This window comes from Phocoena phocoena, chromosome X, assembly GCF_963924675.1.
Source record: "Phocoena phocoena chromosome X, mPhoPho1.1, whole genome shotgun sequence".
Lineage (NCBI taxonomy): Eukaryota > Metazoa > Chordata > Mammalia > Artiodactyla > Phocoenidae > Phocoena > Phocoena phocoena.
Genome location: NC_089240.1, coordinates 63,613,844 through 63,629,331, shown reverse-complemented (window position 1 = coordinate 63,629,331; position 15,488 = coordinate 63,613,844). Strand labels below are relative to the sequence as shown.

At 41.9% G+C, this 15,488-nt stretch overlaps 1 protein-coding gene across 1 annotated transcript; it reads left to right on the top strand.

Moving 5' to 3' along the window:
- The first annotated feature begins 11,702 nt into the window (after positions 1-11,702).
- LOC136142150 (putative CENPB DNA-binding domain-containing protein 1) lies at positions 11,703-12,182 on the top strand. The gene has a single exon (XM_065900195.1). It carries the CDS (start codon positions 11,703-11,705, stop codon positions 12,180-12,182), a length of 480 nt encoding a protein of 159 aa, XP_065756267.1.
- Positions 12,183-15,488: the final 3,306 nt, after the last annotated feature.

Below are 15,488 nucleotides of genomic sequence, written 5' to 3'. Positions count from 1 at the left end.
GACAGTAATGAATTGCCAGGGGCCAGAATAGAGAGATAATAGCAACAGATGATTGCTAGGCTGTTGCAGAACTCCAACTAGAGTGGCAACATACCTATTCTTATATCCAGCCCCTCTTCTTTTCTAATGTATCCCCACCTTGTACCCCTATCCTTTCCCTTGTTCCCTTGGATAACCATTCCTGGCCCTATGTAGAAAATTAAAGGAATATAACAAAAATTCTCCTGATGGGATAGGGGTGCATGGTCTTGTGAATATATGGCATTGGGTAGCTGGGTGCCTTTGTGGGTTATTGGAATTTTTCCTTCCTATGTTAAATAAAACTTCTATAGCCATTGTAACAGTACTTTTGTAAAGGGTCAAACTCATCTTAAAGTATTTTCTCTACATATAAGTAGCTATACAAAGAGATACCCTGGTGGAGTCCACTTACTGGTGAAGGATGTCTGGGACCTGTGACCTTTGGCAGTGATAGATCATCTCATTGTGAAAAGATCCAGGCATTTACCAACCTGTCATTTTGAGAGTGACTGTCAAGCTCTGTCTACTACAAGCGTATCTGCAAAAGGAGTGTGAGGAGGGTGGGGTGGGATCTGAAAAAGTAGTCTCACCACTTGCTAGGGGTTGCCTAGCAGCTGTGTATTTAGCAAGAGCAAGTCCAGAGTCGAGTGGGAAGTTGCACGTATCTTCATGGAATGATCAAAAGTGGATTCATTTTTCTGAGCTTTGGGCATACAGATCAGGGGGAATTTTTCCCCCCTTGGTGAAGGAAATACTAGTTGGACCAGTATCTGGAAGACCTATCCTAGAGATTGACAAGGCTAGGAGAATAGTTTGAAAGTAAAATCAAAATATAGAAGTAAATATTTGAGCTAATCTAAGAGTTGTCACACTGAGAGGTACCTGCTATGCCAAATATACTCCTACCTCTCCTAGACTGTAAATGTCTTGGCAGTAGAGCTTGTGTTTCTCACTTCTGTTTTTGTCATGGCATAGTCTAACATATAAAACAGGTATTTAGTAGTTGTGTAAGTAGTTAACATATGTCCACACTATGTGACAGTCCCAGCCTTCCAACCAACTGTTTGTACTGGTTTCCACATAGCCAAAAAGGGTAAGGAAGTAGGCCAAAAAGGGTAAGGAAGTAGGCCTCAACTAAGCCCCAGATCTATAGATCTTCATCAATGTTGAACTATGCTGTTCTTCACTGCTTAGAATAGAGGACAGGTACCCCTCTTGCAAGTACACATACTGGGAAAGACTTGGAACTATCTCTGAAATTAGACGGGAAGGCCAGCGATTTTATCAGTGCTGAAACTGAGGACCCCAGCTAGCTGTAACAGCTAGCTCATCATCCCATGGGAAGACTCCAGTACAGGACCAAGATTGATTCCAAATTCCTGGGCCAGGTTAGCAGTATCACTTTTGTTTATGGGATGTTTTGTATTTGGTTATGTGTTGTCCTCAATTTACTTGGAACCATTTATAGATGATTTTTGTCTACTTACTAAAAATAGCTATCAGGAAATGAGTAGATACAGCTGTAATTCCTTAGGGGTTCTAAATAAATATAGTAGTTAATTTGATGTTTATTTCTTTAGATTATTGTTTCCTGCTTTGGGGATTAAGATGAAGTAAAAGATAAGTAAAAGACTATAAAAGAAATCTGCTGTGATCACTTGGGACTTTTTCAAAAACCTTTTAACTTGGTATCTCTGGTCATGGTATCTCTGGTCATGGTATCTCTGGTCCCTCAAACCCACATCCAAAATTTCAAGTGGTGTTTTGACTAGGCATTATTAAGTAGTTGCATTTATCTTAGAACTCCCAGCTCCTCTTGTCTCCCAACTCTAGTTCAATACGCAGCATTCTGCTTCCACAATGCAAAAAGAAATACACCATGAATTTTTTTTGAGTATACATGAACATGATGTGTGTGTGTATGTGTAATAGAGAAAGATGTTCCCAGAACTGTTATATTGATGGTGAAAACACAGAGCTCAAGAAGCCAGAGGCTGGAAGAGCAGTGCCTCCTTCCCAGATAGGCTTAGGGTTTGGCTTTTTCTCCACTCCCTTCCACTCCCCATCTTGGGATAAGCAAGGACATTTTTCTTATTTGTGACAGTATTTCCTCCAGTAAAGACAAACAAAAAGTTAGCCCTCTGAATAGTGGTTATTTTTATTTATAAGTTATATTTCAGCTTACAAATAAAAATAACCACTTGGTGCCATGGGGATATTTCCAAGGATGTTTTGTGTTAGCAACTCACTGTGTGACATTGAGCAGGTAGTTTCCCCTTTATGGGACTTGGTTACCCCATTTGTAAAATGGGGATTAGGGGATTTGACTATCTTCCTAGATCATTCTAGCCCTGTGGTTCAGTGGTTGTATTTCTTAAAGTAATTTAATAATATTTTAAACTTTTAATTAACAGGCTAGATTAGTAATAAGAAAAGAGATCCATATGGAGAAAGTTAAAAGATAATTCAGCCTACAGTCATTGAACTCAAGCATTAAATGTAACTCAGTGCTGCCTGGCAACAAAGGCATTCTGTGATTAGGACACAAACCTTGTATAAACCCATTCTCACAGAGTGCCAGGATACAGTGGCACAGTCTTTCCAAGGACTCACCATCTTGTACACATCAATGGGTGTTCCAGGTTGGTCTCCCTGTAACTAATGTGCCATTATACAGCCCATATGGGTCTGGCAACAAGAAGAAAGGGACTCTTTGGGGAAAGAAATACTTCATAGTCTTGACCTGACAGTGATTGGGTTTCTCTACCACTTGTTCCTTGAACTTGAGAGAGAAAGCAGGCAGAGGTCCTGAAAATATAATTATTTTGCAAAAGCAAAGGGACTCTGAGAGTGCCAGTAAATTTGAGCTACCTATGGTCTAAAAGTTTATAAATTAGGAGGAGTCAAGATGGTGGGGAGTAGGAGGACATGGAGTTTACCTCTCCCCACAAATGCATCAAGAATAAATCTACAAGTGGAACAGTTCTCACAGAACACCTGCTGAACACTGGCAGAGTACCTCGGACACTTTAAAGGACAAGAAAGATCCCCGTGTAACCAGGTAGGATGAAACAAAGAAGAAGGGAAAAGGAAGAGGAGAGTAAGTGGGATGGGACCTGCACCCCTGGCAGGGAGCTGAAGGTGAGGAGACGTTCCTGCACCTGGGGAAGCCCCCTCACCAGCGGGGAGATCAGCTGGGAAGGGAAGCTTCAAGGGCTCAGAGGCGAATGCAGCAACTGGTCTGTGCACCCCAGCCTAAGATGTGTGCCCGCTGGTGCAGATGGGGAATGGGTGCTGGGACATGGGGTTTGGAGAGCAGACCCAGGGAGAGGACTTTTGTTGGCTGTGAGGAGACAACCTGAGGGGATGGTAGTGAGGAGCTCCACAACCAGGAGTGCTCATGGAGGAAGCCCAGACTGCTATGTAAGTGAAACAGGATTGTTGAGTGACACACAAAGGGTGAGGCCACCATTGCAGCTTCTCTCCCTGAACACCAGCCCCTGCCTCCCTGGGTACTAAGAAGCACTCCCACCAAGGCAGGGTCTCACACCTCCAGCTGCCACCTCCTCCTCTTTGACCCATCCCCAACGGGACAGGATCTTGCACCTCCAGCCACTGCCTCCTCCTCCTCCATACCCGGTCCCCGGGTGGGGTGACCCACATGCAGGGGTGTAGCTGAAACCACAGCTGAGCCCCAGGGGCCATGCACCTAAGGAAGAAGAGCTGAAATCTCACCTCACAACTGCACAAACTGCAGATTTACACCCCTGCGACCAGCTTTGTAAACTCAGCGTCTGCAGAACATCTGAATGGACAATGAGTGCTCCCACAGCCAAGATAGGTCAATCTTTAGCAGCTGTGGACTTTGTGGACACGTACATGTGGGGGTTGAGCCCAGCCAGAGTCTGAGCTGCCCCCATAGTGCCCACAGCAAGTTCAGTTCCATGATTACTGCAATCCTGGGACCTGACTTCAGTGGGTCTATGCTGGCCTCCTGGTAAAAACAACACCTGAGAGAGACCAGGGCCAACTTCCAGCATACTCATGGTTAAGGTGGGGCCGAGAGCAGTGCCAACAGCAGTATAATTTGAGAGCTCGCACAACTGGTGAAAGGTGACACAACAAAGTACACCCACAGGTGAACAGCTCTGAAGGAGGAATACTCAGTGGCTTCTCTCCCAGTGGGAGTCCTTCAGTCCTGCAGATCAGAAACACAGCTAACAAACAGACCTGGGGGCCTCTACTCCAAAAACTAGGGAGCAGATCCCACCCCTGACAGGGAAGTGACAACTACAGAACAAAGGGGAGGCCTGCTGAATATCCATTGCAGGCCCTGGTCACCAAAACAATAGTCACACCTCTTATCAAGGGGATAACAGCCAGCATACACTGAAGAAAGAGGTGGCAGACATCTAAACTAAAAACAGCCTTTGCATCAAAAAATATTAAACCCACACAGGCTACACAGGGGCATTCCCACATAAAAGTAGTCCTCCAAGACAATCTGAGGGTCTGGAGTTGGGAGGAAGAACCCCGAGAGCATTTAACTTGAAGGACAACAGGGCTTGAGTGCAAGAGCTCACAGGGCTGGGGGAAACAGAGACTCCACTCTTGGAGGGTGCATACAAGGTCTCATATGCACTGGGACCCAGCACTAAGCAGTACCTCCATAGGAGCCTGGGATACACCTACCTAGGGGTCTTGGAGTGTCTCCTGGGGAGGCGAGGGTTGGCTGTAGCTCACAGCGTGGTCAAGGACACCAGTAGCAGAGGCCCCAGGGAATAGTGATTGGAGTGAGGCCTCCTGGAGGTCCCCATTTTGGCACCAAGACCCAGCCCCACCCAACAACCTGCAGGCTCCAGTGCTGGAAAGCCTCAGGCCAAACAACCAACAGGATAGGAACACAGCCCATCCCATCAGAAGACAGACTGCCTAAAGTTGTACTGAGCTCACAGCCACCTCTAAACACATCCCTCGACACAGCTCTGCCCACCAGAGGGACAAGACCCAGCTTCACCCACCAAGAAGCCTACACAAATCCCTGGTCCAACCTCACCCACCAGGGGGCAGACACCAGAAGCAAGAGGAAATATGATCCTCAGGTGCAGAAAGGAGGCCACAAACACAGAAAGTTAGACAAAATGAGATAACAGAAAAATATATTGCAGATGAAGGAACAAGATAAAAACCCACAAGAAGAACTAAATAAATAGGAAATAGGCAATCTACCTGAAAAAGAATTCAGAGTAATGATACTAAAGCTGACTCAAAATCTCAGAAAAAGAATGGAGGCACAGACTAAGAAGATACAAGAAATGTTTAAAAAAGACAGAAGATTTAAAGAACAAACAGAGATGAACAACACAATAATTGAAATGAAAAATATACTAGAAGGAATCAATAGCAGAATAACTGAGGCAGAAAAAATAAGTGAACTGGAAGACAGAGTGGTGGAAATCACTGCCATTGGACAGAATAAGGAGAAAAGAATGAAAAGAAGTGAGGGCAGTCTCAGAGACATATGGGACAACATTAAACACACCAACATTTGCATTATAGGGGTCCTAGAAGAAGAAAAGGGAAAGGGCCTGAGAAAATATTTGAAAGATTATAGCCAAAAACTTCCCTAACATAGGAAAGGAAACAGTCTCCCAAGTCCAGGAAGTGCAGAGAGTCCCAGGCAGGATAAGCCCAAGGAGGAACACACTGAGACACATATTAATCAAACTGACAAAAATTAGATGTAAAGAAAAAATATTAACAGCAACAAGGGAAAAGCAACAAATAACATACAAAGGAATCCCCATAAGGTTATCAGCTGAGTTTTCAGCAGAAACTGCAGGTCGGAAGAGAGTGGCACCATATATTTAAAGTGATGAAAGGAAAAAACCTACAACCAAGAATATTCTACCGGGGGAAAAAAAAAGAGTACTCTACCCAGCAAGGCTCTCATTCAGATTCGACAGAGAAATCAAAAGCTTTACAGACAAACAAAAGCTAAGAAAATTCAGCACCGCCAAACCAGCCTTACAACAAATGCTAAAGCAACTTCTCTAGGTGGGGAGAAAAAAAAAAAGAAGCCACAACTAGAAACAAGAAAATCACAAATGGGAAAGCTCACTAGTAAAGGCAAACATAAAGTAATAGTAGGAAATCATCAATGCACAAATATGATATCAAAACCAGCAACCATGAGGAAAGTACAAATGCAAGAAATGGGAATTGCATTTGAAATTAAGAGACCAGCAACTTAAAACAACATTGTGCATATATAGACTGCTATATCAAAACCCCATAGGAACTGCAAACCAAACAGCTACAGTAGGTACACACATAACAAGGAAAAAACAACCCAAACAAACTACTAAAGTTAGTCATCAAACCACAAGAGAAGAGAACAAAAGAAGAAGGGAAGAAAGAAGACCAACAAAAACAAATCCAAAACAATTAAGAAAATGGCAATAGGAACATGCATATCAATAATTGCCTTAAATGTAAATGGACTAATTGCTCCAAGCAAAAGACATAGACTGGCTGAATAGATAAAAAAACGAGACCTGGGTATATGCTGTCTACAAGAGACCCACTTCAGACCTACAGACACATACAGACTGAAAGTGAGGGGATGGAAAAAGATATTCCATTCAAATAGAAAACAAAAGAAAGGTGGAGTAGCAATACTTATATCAGACAAAATAGATGTTAAAGACTGTTACAAAAGACAAGGAAGGACACTACATAATGATCAAGGGATCAATCCAACAAGAAGATATAACAATTGTAAGTATATATACACCCAACATAGGAGCACCTCAGTACATAAGGCAAATGTTAACAGCCATAAAAGGGGAAATCAACAATAACACAATAATAGTGGGGGACTTTAACACCCTACTTTCACCAGTGGACAGATCATCCAAAATGAAAATAAATAAGGAAACACAAGCTTTAAATGATACATTAAACAAGATGGACTTAATTGATATTTATAGGACATTCCATCCAAAAACAACAGAATACACATTCTTCTCAAGTACTCATGGAACATTCTCCAGGATAGATCATATCTTGGGTCACAAATCAAGCCTTGGTAAATTTAAGAAAATTGAAATTGTATCAAGTATCTTTTCCGACCACTACACTGTGAGACTAGATATCAATTACAGGAAAAAAATCTGTAAAAAATACAAACACATGGAGGCTAAACAATATGCTACTAAATAACCAAGGGATCACTGAATAAATCAAAGAGGAAATCGAAAAATACCTAGAAACAAATGACAATGAAAACACAATGACCCAAAAGCTATCGGATGCAGTAAAAGCAGTTCTAAGAGGGAAGTTTATAGCAATACAATCCTACCTCAAGAAACAAGAAAAATCTCAAATAAACAATCTAACCTTATACCTAAAGGAAATAGAGAAAGAAGAACAAACAAAACCCAAAGTTAGTAGAAGGAAAGAAGTCATAAAGATCAGAACAGAAATAGATGAAGTAGAAACAAAGAAAGCAATAGCAAAGATCAATAAAACTAAAAGCTGGTTCTTTAGAAGATAAACAAAATTGATAAACCTTTAGCCAGAGTCATCAAGAAAAAAAGGGAGAAGACTCATATCAATAAAAGTAGAAATGAAAAAGAAGTTTCAACTGACACCACAGAAATACAAAGGATTATGAGAGTCTCTTACAGGCAACTATATGCCAATAAAATGGACAACCTAGAAGAAATGGACAGCTTCTTAGAAAGCTACAACCTTCCAGGGCTGAACCAGGAAGAAATAGAAAATATGAACAGACCAGTCACAAGTACTGAAATTGAAACTGTGATTAAAAATCTTCCAACAAACAAAAGTCCAGGACCAGATGCCTTCACAGGCGAATTCTATCAAACATTTAGAGAAAAGTTAACACTTACCCTTCTGAAACTCTTCCAGAAAGTTACAGAGGAAGGAATACTCCCAAGCTCATTCTACGAGGGCACATTAACCTGATACCAAAACCAGATATCACAAAAAAAAGAAAATTACAGGCCAGTATCACTGACAAACATAGAAGCAAAAATCTTCAAACAAATACTAGCAAACAGAATCCGACAGCACATTAAAAGGATCATACACGATGATCAAGTGGGATTTATCCCAGGGATGCAAGGATTTTTCAATATTTGCAAATCAATCAGTGTGATACACCACATCAACAAATTGAAGAATAAAAACCATATGATCATCTCAATAGATGCAGAAAAACACCCATTTATGATAAAATCTCCCCAGAAAGTGGGCATAGAGTAAACCTACCTCAACATAATAAAGGCCATATATGACAAACCCACCACAAATATTATTCTCATTGGTGAAAAACTGAAAGCATTTCCTCTAAGATCAGAAACAAGAGAAGGATGTCCACGTTCACCACTATTATTCAACATAGCTTTGGAAGTCCTAGCCATGGCAGAGAAGAAAAAGAAATAAAAGGAATCCAAACTGGAAAAGAAGTAAAACTGTCACTGTTTGCAGATGACATGATACTATACATAGAAAATCCTAAAGATGCTACCAGAAAACTACTAGCGCTCATCAAAGAATTAGCTAAAGACTGGTGGGGAGGCTGTCTATTCCCAGCTTCAGCCCATGAATGCCTCTGCTTGTTTCTGTCCACCCCTAATTCAGGTCTTATTGCATACTAGGTTTTCTGGCATTTGTATACTGCTTTAATATAGACAATGCATTTTCACATGCTTTCTCATTGATTTTTGATCCCATGCACTTGCTCTTTTTGGAAATTCCTTTAGGGTAATATCACAAAGGATGTTGCAGATAAAAATAGTGAGGGAGGGAAAAGTAAGAGGAAGGGAGAGCCAAATGTTGAACCACTGAGCTATGCCAAAATGCAACCACTATAGCTGCTGCCCAGGAGCCTAATAGCAAAGAGGACCCCTCCCTTAAGCTGATGGCTGCCAAAAATTAAGGCAGAAAGAACATACAGAGCCCTGTCATCAGCAGCAGCACCCTATTTGCTGCATCTGGCAGGACTGGGGTGGGAATGTACAAAAATCAGACAAATACAGGAAGGGACATGAGAAGGAAGAGAGTAAAGAGTTCCCTCAGGTGTGCATTATAGGATCACCTCAGTATCACACAAAACTTAAATCAGAACTCTTAATATATGTGATTTTTTCCCTTGTACATGGAACTTTTTTTTTTTTTTTTTTTTTGCGGTATGCGGTCCTCTCACTGTTGTGGCTTCTCCCGTGGCGGAGCACAGGCTCCGGACGCGCAGGCTCAGCGGCCATGGCTCACGGGCCCAGCCGCTCCGCGGCATGTGGGATCTTCCCGGACTGGGGCACGAACCCATGTCCCCTGCATCGGTAGGCGGACTCTCAACCACTGCGCCACCAGGGAATCCCCGAATTTCATTTTTTAAATTAAAAAAAAATTAAATGAATTATAGATTGCTCAAAGTTAGAAAGACCCTTAGATATAATTTACTTCAATTCTCTTATTGTATAGCTGATAAAACTGAGGACCAGAGAGGGAAAGGAGTTTACCTGAGGACACCCAGCTAGTTAGTGGTTGTACTCCATCCATTATATGATATCACTTCTTATATGAGTTTTCCGTGCATAACTTTTTTTTTAACATCTTTATTGGAGTATAATTGCTTTACAATGGTATGTTAGTTTCTGCTTTATAACAAAGTGAATCAGCTATACATATATCCCCATGTCCCCTCCCTCTTGCATCTCCCTGCCACCCTCCCTATCCCACCCCTCTAAGTGGACACAAAGCACCAAGCTGATCTCCCTGTGCTGTGCAGCTGCTTCCCACTAGCTATCTATTTTACATTTGGTAGTGTATATATCTCCATGCCACTCTCTCACTTCGTCCCAGCTTACCCTTTCCCCTCCCCATGTCCTCAAGTCCATTCTCTACGTCTGCATCTTTATTCCTGTCCTGCCCCTAGGTTCTTCAGAACCATTTTTTTTAAGATTCCATATATATGTGTTAGCATATGGTATTTGTTTTTCTCCTTCTGATTTACTTCACTCTGTATGACAGTCTCTAGGTCCATCCACCTCACTACAAATAACTCAATTTCATTTCTTTTTATGGCTGAGTAATATTCCATTCCACATGTACCACATCTTCTTTATCCATTCATTTGTCGATGGACACTTAGGTTCCTTCCATGTCCTGGCTATTGTAAATAGAGCCGTGCATATCTTTTGAATTTTGGAATCTTTATCATGAGAGATAACATAGATTCATACCATACTTTTGAGATATATAGAATTCTTTTTAGCGTTTTACTGTGATCATCTTTTTTTGATGTCTCTCTCATCCTTAATATTTTTAAACGTATACGGCTCCTCTTTTAAGCATGTTTTCTGTACTTAAAGGCATCATACCTCCATATTTCTAACCTAGTATCATTAAATCCTGGTAGATATTAGAAAATTGAATTAGCCAGGTAGCATTATGGGTAAGTATGTGCTCTCTGTACTAATGCTGATTCTGTCATCCATCAACTGACTGGAGCTGAACTGGGAAGATTAGACTAGATAGATCTTGGCTAGGCTAACCTGGAAACCTTCTGTGGACCTGTTCGCTACAACAGTCCTATCTCATTGATCCATTTCAGTCCCTAACCGAACCTGTAGATCTATAACAGCTTGCTGGTCAGTTGCCTCCTTTCCAGTATGACAGCTAAGACCTTTGTCAGCTCCATTATCCATGTTGGACCTCACAACTGGCTTATTACTCACCTTGAACATCCTGGCACTGTATTTCTAAGGCTACTCTAACCTGGAATCCAGCCACCCCTAATGCTCCTTTTACAACCATCTATTAACTCCTTGACCTCTCCTCTCTATATGCCAATTCCTGCTCCCTTGCCTGCCACATCTAAATCATTTTCCAAATCTGCTCCTTTGCCTGCCACATCTAAATCATTTTCCAAATCTATACAGCACACCTCTGCAATTCTACTCAAATTTAACATCTTCTTTCCATTTTTATTTCCTCCTCCCTAATTCTAATCTTCTTGACTACTCACACCTGAACATCGCATCTCCTAACCTATTTTCTTAATTCTGATTCTCCCACCCTCACTGGTCCTAATGTTCTAATCATAGCATTCCTCTGCTCAAAACCCTCAGTGTCTTCCTGAGTTAGGATTTGGGTGGCCTCCTGAGTATAGTTCTTTTTTTTCTTTTTTTCTTTTTTTTTTTTTTTTGCTGTACGCGGGCCCCTCACTGTTGTGGCCTCTCCCGCTGCGGAGCACAGGCTTCAGATGCGCAGGCTCAGCAGCCATGGCTCACGGGCCCAGCCGCTCTGCGGCATGTGGGATCTTCCTGGACTGGGGCACAAACCCGTTTCCCCTGCATCGGCAGGCGGACTCTCAACCACTGCGCCACCAGGGAAGCCTCAGAGTATAGTTCTTACCTTTTCAATCATATCTTCTTATATGTACCTGATACAGTAAGTCCCCTACATACGAACCTTCAAGTTGCAAACTTTCAAAGATGCGAACATGTGTTTGCATGTCCATTCATGTAAGTTAGTTCACGTGTCTGGAGTACACTGTTACATGCGTGCATCCTCTACAAGTGGTCATGCTTTTGTGTACTTTACAGTACTGTATAGAGTACAGTAGTGCAGTATCTATATTTCAGCCCAGGATGTCCGGAAGCAAGCATAAAAGCAGAGGTGATGTAGCTGGTACTGCTAAAAAGCGCCAAGTGATAACAGTGGAAAGAAAAGTGAAAATAACTGAGAGAGTGGAGCGAGGTGAAAAGATGGTAGACGTCGCTCATTCTTATAACATGAATCATTCAACCATCGGCACGATTCTAAAGAACAAGGACAAGATCATGGAACATGTGAAGTCTGCTGTGCTGATCATGTCAACAATAATGTTGAAACATGGAAAAGTGATGGAGAAGGAGAAACTTCTCAGTATGTGGATGCAGGATCAGCATCAGCATCGAGTCCTGCTCAGCTTAATGCTGATTCGAGAGAAAGCTAAAAGCCTTTATGAAGACTTGAAGAAGAAACACGGAGAAAAATCAGAGGGTGTATATTTTAATGCCAGCCATGGCTGGTTTCATTGGTTCAAAGCTAGAGCCAACATTCACGAAGTAAAAGTGGTGAGGCAGTGACTGCAGCTATGGTAGCTGCCTGGCAGTTTCCTGAAATGCTACTAGAAATTATTGATGAAGGCACGTATTTACCCAAGCATGTTTTTAATATGGATGAGACAGGACTGTCCTGGAAGAGGATGCCAGACCAAAGTTACATCAGTAAGGAGGAAAAGTTGGTGCCAGGCTATAAAGCAGCAAAGGATAGGCTAACTCTGTTATTTGGTGGCAATGCTTCCGGCGATACGAAGCTGAAGCCTCTCTTAGTTTATCATTCAGAGAACACAAGAGCCCTTAAAAACATAGCCAAGGGCTCTCTTCCTGTTGTGTGGAAGAGTAACCCCAAAGCCTGGATTACACAGGCCATTTTCCAGGACTGGTTTTTCCACCACTTTATCCTGGAGGTAGAGAAATACTGCTTGGAGAAGGACATCCCATTCAACATTCTTTTGCTGCTTGACAATGCTCCAGGCCACCCCCCATTCATGGACGACTTTCATCCCAATGTCAAAGTAGTGCATCTGCAACCGAATACTATGTCGTTCATCCAACCTATGGACCAAGGAGTTATAGTGACTTTCAAGAAATATTATTTATGTCACACTTTTCATTAGGTAGTAAAGGCAAGTGATGAATCAGGATCAATCTTGTGACAATTTTGGAAGTACTATAACATCTACAAGGCCATAAAAATCATTGACTTTGTTTGGCATGAGGTTACGCCAGTCACCATGAATGGGGTTTGGAAGAACTTTTGCCCTCAATTTGTTCATGATTTTCATGGATTTGAGAAGGTGGATGAGGAGTCCAAAGAGGTCTTCAGCAACTTAGTGACCCTCACCGAGAAGCTGGAGCTAGATCTGCAAGAGGACGACTTCATCGGACTCCTTGCTGTGCAACACGAGGAGCTTACTAATGAAAACCTGATGGAAATGGAGGCCCAGAGAAAGGACTAAGAGAGACGAGAGGAAGAAGAAGTAACTGAAGAACTGAAGAGATTCACGATTCAGGAAATGGCAAGGGGATTTTCTTTATTTGAGGAGGCACTGTTAATTTTTGAGGCACAGGATCCGAACCTAGAATGGTACACTAAGGTTGCAGCAGCCGTTCACAATGCAATCCAGTGCTACCGTGTCATCTATGACGAGAATAAAGAGCTACTACCTAGACATCACTGGATCGTTTTTTCAAGAGGGTAGATAGAATTGAATCCAGCAAGGAACCAGAACCTGTGCCATCAATGTCAGGCGTGAGTGAAATTGCAGCTTGTCCTCCATCTCCTATTGCTGACGGTCCTTCAGCTCTACCATCCCCCACCTCCTCTCCCTCCTCCAGTCAGTAACTCTTCTTGCGTGTTTACTCGATGCCAGCCCCTGTATGCCAGCTGTTGTACTGTACTGTACTACTGTACTTTTCAAGGTACTGCACTGTAAGATTAAAAATGTTTTCTTTACTTTTGTGTTTGTTTATTTTTTATGCATTATTTGTGTGAAAAGTATTATAAACCTATTACCGTACAGTACTATATAGCTGATTGTGTTAGTTGGGTACCTAGGCTAACTTTGTTGGACTTACGAACAAATTGGACTTAACAGACGTGCTCTTGGAACAGAACTCGTTTGAACATAGGGAACTTACTGTATTTTAGCCAACCACTACTGTTCCCCAAATTCTCCACCATCTTTTCCTACCATTCAACATCATCTTCTAGTCATCTTTTACAGAGTATATACCATGTTCTAAGCACTGTTTGGGCTAAGCCCTGTGGAGGTGAGGGGTGCTTAGTCTTTTGAGGGTATCAGATATAAAGAAGTAATGTTTATATAAGGTGATAAACACAGAGGAGAGCAAAGTTCTTTGGGAACCAGAGAAGGGAAGGGACAAATTTTGTTTGGGGTGGGAAGAGTCAAGGAAAGTGTCAGGGAGACTTTGAGTAGGGAATAGGAGAGGGAGATGAAAGAGAAGCTGGAAGTGGGGGGAAGAAGGGAAGGAATAGAGGGAGGGGAAAAAGTGGGGAGAGGCATTCCAGGCAGAGAGAATATCAAGAGCAAGACTCCTAGAAGCAAAAAATGGTCTAGCATATTAATGAAACAGGGAGTTAGAATATTTGGGAGTATAGAGGGGAGGTGAAGAGAATGAAAGGAGAATACAACTTGAGAAGTTGAATATTGATTGAAAAGGGTGTTATATGCAAGGAAAGTTGTCAGGCCTATGATTCTGTAGCAGTTGTTTAGATAGACTGGAGTAGGGAGAGACTCATGGCATCTCATGAAGTTCCTTCAGCCTGGAATGCCTTTCTCTCCTCTATACTTTTCCATCCTCACCTCCTGAAAGACCATCCTTCAAGGTCCATCTCAAATGCTGCTGCTATTAGTGAAGGCTTCACTGATTTCCCTCCTCTCTAGAAGTGGAATAATTTCTCTCCATTTTGAACTCCTGTAGAAACTTTTTGCCTCTCTTTCAGTGTATTATATATTTATTAGAATTTGTCTATGGCTTGTTTTCCCCCATAGACTCTGAGCACCTTGAGAACATGGATCTAGTCTCAGTCACCTGTCTTTTCCACTACAGTTTCTGGTACACCACCACGACCACAGGTAGTACATAGTCAATTTGTTGAATTGATTTAAACTGGTATTCTAGAGATCAGCACTACTCCAGTCCCAAAGGCTATGTTGTCCCAGGTCCATAGGCAGAAATATGATATACTTTCTTTCCTTGTTACTTTTTTCAGCTGGGAAAGGCCAAGGACAGCCCCCAACACAAATGCTCGTGTGGGTCATCTAGACTGGGAGTATAGCGGGGAGGTGAAGAGAAGACCTGAGCCTTAAAGACCTTTGGGCAAGAGCATAGCAGCCTACTGGGACAGGATCTATGAGCCCTCTTCAGGCCCAACTGAGGGGAAAGCCAAGTAGGAGTGGTTGCTTTTCCACTTTAAATGAGCATTTTCTTGCTTCAAAATACCTGTCTCCATGCTAATGTGAGATCAGTGCCGTTACACACTGTATGATTTACCATGATCAGCAAAGCAACTTATTGTACATTATTCCAAAAGTGTTAATTAACTTTAGCTCAAAATAGATTTTAATAACCCCACAAAATTTGCTATCTTAAAATGCTGATCAGTTGGGAAGAGCTAAAGCAAGCCCAGAGCTGTTTGTATTGTAGCTATAAAGAATTATAATCCCTCTCATGAATCGCTTTTTATAAGCAGCCAAGGTATAAGTAAATAAAAATGTGGGAAAATACATACCTTTAAGTTGTGTCATTTAGAGCTAAGATTTGAAAAGTCATAGGAAAGAACTGAAGGATTGTCTGCCCAGGATT

What these genes read in the sequence shown, in the direction of transcription:
- LOC136142150 (XM_065900195.1), top strand. Translation starts at nt 11,703, where the DNA reads ATGTCCGGAAGCAAGCATAAAAGCAGAGGTGATGTAGCTGGTACTGCT.